Genomic DNA, 7,986 nt, shown 5'->3' on the forward strand with positions numbered 1-7,986 from the left:
ATTTTCCACAAAACTTATCTGCATTTGCACCTTTTTTGGCTTACAGTTCAAAACAGTACCTACGTTGAGCTGGGGTTTGGGCGGTCTAGTGTGGGAGGGGGTACAGATTACCGGCAGAAATCATGCATGCCGTAGAGTAAAATTCCAGATGGGAAACAAGAGTATCTTGGAGAATAAAAGAAATAGGTAGATGAAACCTTGGAAATACAGGAGCTGTACTTTTTAAAGCGTTCTCCATGTAGCCTTTCCCCTAGTCTAGCCTCACAGAGTTTCAGGTAGATTAGAGACAAAGGGAGAGCACAGGGTCACACAGCAGCAGCAAAGCGATGGGATAAGAATGGCTGGGGCTTCACTTCACCTGCACAGCGAACTAGTTGAGTGACTTTAGGCAGTTGATTTTAACCTTCTGCATTTTAGTGTCATTATCTGTGTAAAAATATAGTGGTAACAGTGATGGCTAACCTTATTCATCTTTATAGCCCAAACATCCACACGGAGTCTGGTGATGTAGGTGAGCAGTAATTTATTTATTTTTTTATTTTTTTGCGGTACGCGGGCCTCTCACCACCGTGGCCTCTCCCGTTGCGGAGCACAGGCTCCGGACGCGCACGCTCAGCGGCCATGGCTCACGGGCCCAGCCGCTCCACGGCATGTGGGATCTTCCCGGACCGGGGCACGAACCCGCGTCCCCCGCATCGGCAGGCGGACTCTCAACCACTGCGCCACCAGGGAAGCCCAGTAATTTATTTTGATGAGGCTGAATGAATGACTAAATAACCTTTCAAATTCCATCTTCATGTAATAGTTCGACTCTATATCCACCCTCTTCTCAGTAGCCACATTGAAGAGAAAGTACACAAACCAAGTAAGGACACTTCTTGGATATATCTGGTACAGGAGAAAATGTTTTTATTTAGATACTGTTTTCAGGATGGGAGGAAGGTGAAGCTGACTAACATGGAGGGTCATGAAGAGATGACGCCGTTTAGTTGTCAGCGATAGTCTTCTGAATCCAGCTCAGGTAGTTGCAGACCTTAGTGTAGACACCAGGTTTACCTTTCAGAGCGCAGCCATAGCCCCAGGAGACAATGCCCTGGAGCTGTCCATTGCAGACCACAGGGCCACCAGAGTCACCCTGGGCAAGAAGGAAGAGCCAGTTAGAACTCACAGCTGTGCCCAGATGGGAGAAAGGCTCAAAGGTGTTCCTCCTTTACCCGGGGACCACCTTCCCAGGCTGCTGACCCTCCATGAAGCCCTTCTCTTTCCCTGGAAAACCAACCCTCAATCTCCATACTGGACCCCTATTCTTTCCCCTCCTTTGAACTCCCTCTTTCCTTAGTTTCAGGGCTGTAGTGCCAAGAAGAGGTGGACCAGGCAGTGCAATGCTGCCCATCTAGCCCTGCTCCTTTCAAAGTTTCCTTCTGCTCTAGCCCTCCTCAGAAGCCCGCCTGGATGTACTGTTTGCACATGATCTTCTGTGTATCTTTTCCCCTGATCCCTAACCATTAATATGGCAAAATGAATTTATCATTTATCCCAAATCTATCCCTCAGCCCTCATAATCAGCCCCGGGGACAGCTTTTCAATTTTCTGAGTTTCCGAAAAGAGATATGTGAAGCTGAGCTGGAAGGAGAAGGCGTGCAAAGCAACTAACCTGGCAAGAGTCCTTTCCGCCCTCCAGGAAGCCCAGGCACATCATGTTTCTGGTGATCTGTTTGGTATAGGCAGTGCGGCAAACTCTGTCAGGCAGGATGGGAGCTTCCAGACACTGCAGGAGCTCAGGGAAGCTGGCTGTTGGGAGTGAGAGTGGAAATGGAAGAGGATTACCCATCCAATCTGGGAAATTTTTTTCTCAGTATCTCTCCCCCCTCTTCCCAATATCCCCATCCTTCTCTCAGATTGCCGGTAACTTCTATTTTGGAAGAACAACTTATATCTGGAGGGTCTTCCAAACGGTTTTCATCAACAGGTTGTTCTCTCTCTGACACTAGCATCAGTGACCATAGACCTCAAATCTAGAGACTTTATTTCTGAAGCGGGGCTATGCTTTGAAAAGTTCCAAATCTCTTAGTCTCTGTTCTGTGTACCTCCTCGCGTTTTGGTTCCCTGCAAATCACTAATCACATTTTAGTTGCATACCTGGCAACTTTACCGTAGTGCTTTTTTGTTGTGCTGTCAAGCAGAGGAATGTTACGCGTTTCAATTAGTATATTCTAAGACTCCACAGAACCCCACTATTCTCTGGGAACCTTGCCTTGAGTGAGAGCTAGGGCTAACTGACGCTGAACACGTTTTTCACCTCTAGGATTCTCAGATTTGGTGATTCTGTTCCAGGTGACACTTACAGCCACTGCTCTTGGTGTTGCCCCAGCCAGAGATGAGACACTGGGTACCAACAGCTGCACAACGTGTTGGCAGAGGGATAGCGGCTACTTGATTGTTGAGAGTGGCAGGTGGGTCCAGTTTAATCAGCATGATGTCATTATCCAAGGTCTTTCTGTTGTACTTGGGATGGACGATGATCTTGGCTGCTTTGATGAATTGCTCATTGCCCTCAAGGACCTCAATGTTGTGTGCTCCCAGGCCCACCTTCATTCGGCTGGATTAAAGGGTTACAAGGTTCTCTAAGTCTCCAACGTGAGCTCCTTCCCGTTCCATTACAGCCCAGTCTTGAGCATAAGCACAGACAGAAGCCCCCACATACACACACAGGTTAGTGTACACTTAAGGTAGTCCTACCACCTACGGCACATGTTAGAGGATTCCTTAGGTGTCACTCCAAGGCCAGACTCACAACCCAACATCTTGCTAGATTCATTAGGTGTAGGAATGGGAACCAAATGATGCCAGTCAAGCAGTGGGAGGTGAAAAGGCAACTGGAGTTGATTCATCTGGTTGGGATTATCAGTTATTGTAGGGAGTCGTGGCAGGCCTCAGAGATATGGCAGAATATTAAGGGAATAGAATGAGTTGTGTTTATCTTTACGTTGTACTGGAAATGTCCTGTGTTTTGTTACTTGCATAGGCCATGTTTTTCCTGGTTGAGCTATAATGATTAGAGCTGTTAAGGTACTCTAGATATATTTAATCACTCACTATTTTTCTTGCTATGTCTTTATGGCCCTCATTTGGAAGGCCATCAGGGAACTCTAAGGGTATCTTTTTGTGGGAAAATCCCTCAATGCATACAACGCCTGGGCCGGGGGGCGGGGATAATGAGGTCTTGAAATCTGAATGCTCCCCGCTCAAGCATAACTCTGTAGTTCTCCCTGATTGTGCTTTGGCAGGGCTGGGGATGACCTGACCTCAGAGAACAGGGCTGTGAGTATTGGTTACTTACGACTTGTAGCAGTGAGCCGCGGACACCACCCACTGGTCACTGATGAGGGAGCCCCCGCAGAAGTGGTAGCCGGAGTTCAGGGACACCTGGTAGGGGACAGAATGCGCTTCACAGGTGTAGCCCCCGACAATCTTGTCGTCATCGTCAGTGGGGAGAGCAACTGACAGAGAGAAGTTGGAGCTATTGTGGAATTTCTACTCAGAAGCAATGTTTTGCAGATTAACCAGAAAAAAAATAGGTCATGTTTTCTTGTCATGCATAATCAGGAAACAGTGATTTTAATATAATTGTTTCCAAAATCTTATCGTTCTATACATTTAACACATGTGCTACTTACACTATTATAAGTGTCTCATTTTTAATTTATGCTTTAAATTTGATCAATAGACTGATTTTTTTACATATGTCACACACACACACACACACACACACAAATCAGAGACTCCTTACATAATAAATGCCTTGAAGCCCACTACCTGAGAATATAAAGAATACTTTTTACACAGAAGCTTGCTTGCTAAGGAGACATTTAAGTATGCGTTCAGTAAAGCTTTGCCGGCACCATGATTGTGTTTATTTGTAGAGTTCAGTATAGGATAAACACCACATGAGGTAACAGAAAGGAAACTTAAATACCACGTGAGAATGTTCTGGCCTGGAAAAAATGGGGAGTTTTGTACTTTTGTTTCCACAATCTCTTCTTGGTTCTCACCTAAAATGTTAAGTAAATAATCTCATAGAACATTATAAGGTTTCTCTCTCTAATGTTTCCCCTCATCCCAATTATATTTCCAACATTTTAAATTTATTCAGCACTGTAAATCTTGGACCACTGGTTTTTTATGATTTCTAAGGACTCCAAATGTCTGGAATTATATGCTATATGCCCTGTTGTTCATATATTTTAAAGTAATTTGAGATAGACTTTTTTGATATGTAAATAGGTATGTTGAATTTATTTATAACAACCAAATTCGGGAAAATTCTGTAGTAAGTTTGAAGTGTACAATAGTACTGAATAGCATAAAAACAGAAATAGTCATTTCTCTATTTCTTTTCATGATTGCGTGACATGTTGTTTTACATCAGAGAGATTTCATTAGTGAAGATGTGGTAAAACCAGCCCATAGCTTTTATTCACGAGAAATAGAGTGTCTTTTCCTGTTAAGATCTCTCTTAAGATGCCCTTTAGTACAGAGGAGAACTCAGGCTCTGATACTCACAGCCTCTTCAAGGAGAACAAGATTAGTCATTAGTCCCAATTATTAACTCCAAGTTCTTATAAAGATCAAAACAACATTCCCTCAACATTGACTATCTTTTCTTTTTCACTCTTACTTCGTAGACTGTACCTGAAATTCAGGGCAGATTCTTCCTCTTAATACTTTCTACACTGATCACCCCTGCCCCACATCATCTTCTCCAGCAAGTGGGATTTAGTTGTCTACAGACTTATGTACTGTACACTGTTGTTTCAACATCTTAAGCCTCTTGAGTACAGAGATTATATTCCGCATTCATTCTTGTCTTCCAGAGTAGAAAGTGCATCCTTAAAAAGTCATAGACACCTACTGATCACTTATTGATCAAGACTCACCAGCGACTCCCATGAGAGCAAGAAAGATGAAGGTCGTCATGGTTGCTCCCCGGATCTGGACTAGGGACTATGCTGAAGGGTTTCCATCCACAGCTATTTATACCATCAGGTTTGTCATTGACACCCATGGCCACAGGTGCCGGAAATGTGATTTCACTGGAAAGTCACAAATACAAATTTAGAATTCAATTCCGTGCCACATTGAAGATGATTCAGCATCCAATTTAAACATCCACTTTTGTCCACTTTTGCAGAGGTTATGGGAATGGAAAAAATGAGCCCACCTGGTAGAAACTGTTCCCCATAATAGAAAAGTAAGTTGGAGTAAGGTCACAGATCAGGGCTGCAGGTGTCCTGATTCCCAGAGAAAAAATTTAGGTACTTGGTTGTCTCAAGCATGAACTTTTACGCTGAGGATTATCTTGAGAGCTATACCCTTGATGTAATTAACATTGCCTGTTTCAGAATTATATAATTTGTCTTGTAGTAGCTCTGGCCTTGTATACCCATGTTAATGTTTCATTATTGATAGGAACACTTGTTCTCCTAAAAAAAGAAAAACATTTCTGATTTGAAGCCACAATAGTTCAAAATAGGAAAGGGAAAGAATGAGAATAATTTATCCTTATCTGAACTTAGTATTTAATAGGCATATGCTAAATACTTAGCCTATTTGTTAAACTAGTAATTCTCAAAACAAGCCTACAAGATCCCTATTATAATTCCCATTTAACAGCTGGGAAAACTGAGGCTCACAAAAATATAAGGGACTTTACCAAAATCACAAAGCAAATCCATGGTAGGATCAGGATTCCAGCCCCGGAAATCTGGCTTCCCTGCTTGTGCTCTCAAGCACTACGTAACACTTCCCTAGTCAGTTCACCAAAGTCTGGACACCAAGATAATACAGAGTTCTTGGCCAGCGAAGAGACAATGGGAATTTATTGGTGCTTACTATAATATGTATCAAACCCTGGGGGTGGGATTTTGATACATCTACTCATTCAGTCCTTACAAACAGCTTTATAAGTGTTGTGCTCTAATTTTTGCCATTTTATAGATGGGGAGGTTGTGGCTTACAGAAGGTAAGATTTTTTTTCTCAAATTTTCAATACTGTGAGGTGATCCATACAGAGTTCAAACACAAGCAGCCTCACTTCAGAGCCCACACCCTCCATTGTGACGCCGTACACATAACACAGGAATGATGGAATAACATTTATATTTTAAGGCAGGACAAGGAAAGTTCAACATTACATTCTCTCTGTGTCAGGTAATTTTATGCCCTTTCCTTCAATGAGTCTGTTTTTCCTTTGCTTTGGCTTCTCTAGTCACTTTCCTGGTTAATACATCACCAGTCACTGAGGCTGTGCTGTGCTGGCTCTTGACCACTACAATGTGTAGGGAAATTTTAAATAAGAACTTCTCCCCTTGAAACATAATATACTAAGAAACTTATGAAAAAACTGAAGTAAACAATCAGGGCAAATCGGTGTTAGTGAATAGAATGTTCTTCCCTGGTAAAGTGAATCCTGGAACCAGGCTGCGTTTTCCCTGAGAATCTGCTCAAGGGTTCCATTAGTCTGGGGGCATTTCTCTTCTAGCCACATGTGGTTCTCTCCACGTTTCATGTGCAGGGTCAGAAACCTTTTCTTTTTCCTGTAAAGGGCCAGATAGTAAATGTTTTAGGCTTTGCAGGCAATATATATGGTCTCTGTCACTACTACTCTACTCTTGTCCATGAGCAACTCTAAAGAGTACATGAATAAGTGAGTGCAGCCCTGTTTTTTTGGGGGGGGGCAGAGGGGTGTCTGGACTTTAATATCCTCATGGATAAAATGAATACCCAGAGAAAATAATGGGGAAATGGGAGAAGTTAATCTTTGATCCACATATCAGAGTTTTGTTAAAGTGCCAACTTAATTCAGTTATGGCTCTGTCAGAATTCACTTCACATTTCTCTCTCTTCCCATTTGCAGCCATATCCTACCTCCATTCCTCAAGATTAGGCTGGTAAAGCAGGCTTAATAAAAGGACAATTAACGGCTTCCCTGGTGGTGCAGTGGTTGAGAGTCCGCCTGCCGATGCGGGGGACGCGGGTTCGTGCCCCGGTCCGGGAAGATCCCACGTGCCGCGGAGCGGCGAGACCCGTGAGCCATGGCCGCTGGGCCTGCGCGTCCGGAGCCTGTGCTCCACAACGGGAGAGGCCACGGCGGTGAGAGGCCCGCGTACCGCTAAATAAATAAATAAAAGAACAATTAAGTTTTATCATAGAGGCTCTCAGGTGTGTAACCTGAGACCCACAGCTGCCAGAACAGCATGCGCAAATGCCATCTTGAAATAATTCGGAAACTTGCCACTTCTGAATATGATAATGAGTGGCTAGTGAGGCATTTATTAAGAGAAAACATTCTGTTGGATTGGAAGGCAATGAGATTAGGAAGAGAAACAGAGATGGATGAAGGTGAAAATGATGCTGAAGGTCAAAATAGAGCATCATAAATGGAAAATGACAAGAAAGAGGGAAAAATTAGAGTACACACCCCACATTAATTTTTTGACAAAGACAGTTTTCTTTCAGATATTTATATCCCCACCAGGAAAACTTTTTGTGATTTGCCTCCAAGCTCCATCATCCCAACCTTCTTCGATATACCCACCTTGCTTTTATGGGATACATTTCCTAAATCAAAGTACACAGATATCCAAAGAGTTCCATTACTAGGCTCAGAAATATTTTTCTATTATAGTTTTGGAAATTCGGGGATTAGGAAAAACCTAGTAGGCACCTTGAATTCCACTCTAGGAAGGAGATATAGCTCCTGGGACATAGGCTAATGAGCAACCATTCACAAGTGCTGTAACCCTCAAAACTCTCAGTCATTGTCACTTTGCTACTTCATCCTTGTGAGTGACAGTCATCAAAGTATTTAGCAATCTTAGTAGAGAAGACAGGTTCACATAGGATAAGTCATGTCAAGCTGATCCCATTTTCTTTTGGGTGAGCTCGCTAGATTGAAGAATTTGGAAGAAATTGGGACTAGCATGT

General features: G+C 43.1%; 1 protein-coding gene across 1 annotated transcript; it reads right to left on the bottom strand.

The window, feature by feature from the left end:
- Positions 1-985: 985 nt before the first annotated feature.
- On the bottom strand, positions 986-4,977 carry LOC136127801 (trypsin-like). Its single transcript, XM_065883392.1, has 5 exons — positions 4,938-4,977; positions 3,341-3,500; positions 2,346-2,599; positions 1,655-1,791; positions 986-1,135 (listed from the first exon to the last, which is right to left on the bottom strand). Exons 1-5 carry the CDS (start codon positions 4,975-4,977, stop codon positions 986-988), a joined length of 741 nt encoding a protein of 246 aa, XP_065739464.1.
- Positions 4,978-7,986: the final 3,009 nt, after the last annotated feature.

Source organism: Phocoena phocoena, chromosome 9, assembly GCF_963924675.1.
Source record: "Phocoena phocoena chromosome 9, mPhoPho1.1, whole genome shotgun sequence".
In the NCBI taxonomy this organism is placed as follows: domain Eukaryota; kingdom Metazoa; phylum Chordata; class Mammalia; order Artiodactyla; family Phocoenidae; genus Phocoena; species Phocoena phocoena.

What these genes read in the sequence shown, in the direction of transcription:
- LOC136127801 (XM_065883392.1), bottom strand. Translation starts at nt 4,977, where the DNA reads ATGACGACCTTCATCTTTCTTGCTCTCATGGGAGTCGCTG. An exon ending in GCGGCTCACTGCTACAAGTC is followed by an intron (nt 2,600 to 3,340) that starts GTAAGTAACCAA and finishes CCTTTAATCCAG; the next exon opens with CCGAATGAAGGTGGGCCTGG. An exon ending in CAACACCAAGAGCAGTGGCT is followed by an intron (nt 1,792 to 2,345) that starts GTAAGTGTCACC and finishes CACTCCCAACAG; the next exon opens with CCAGCTTCCCTGAGCTCCTG.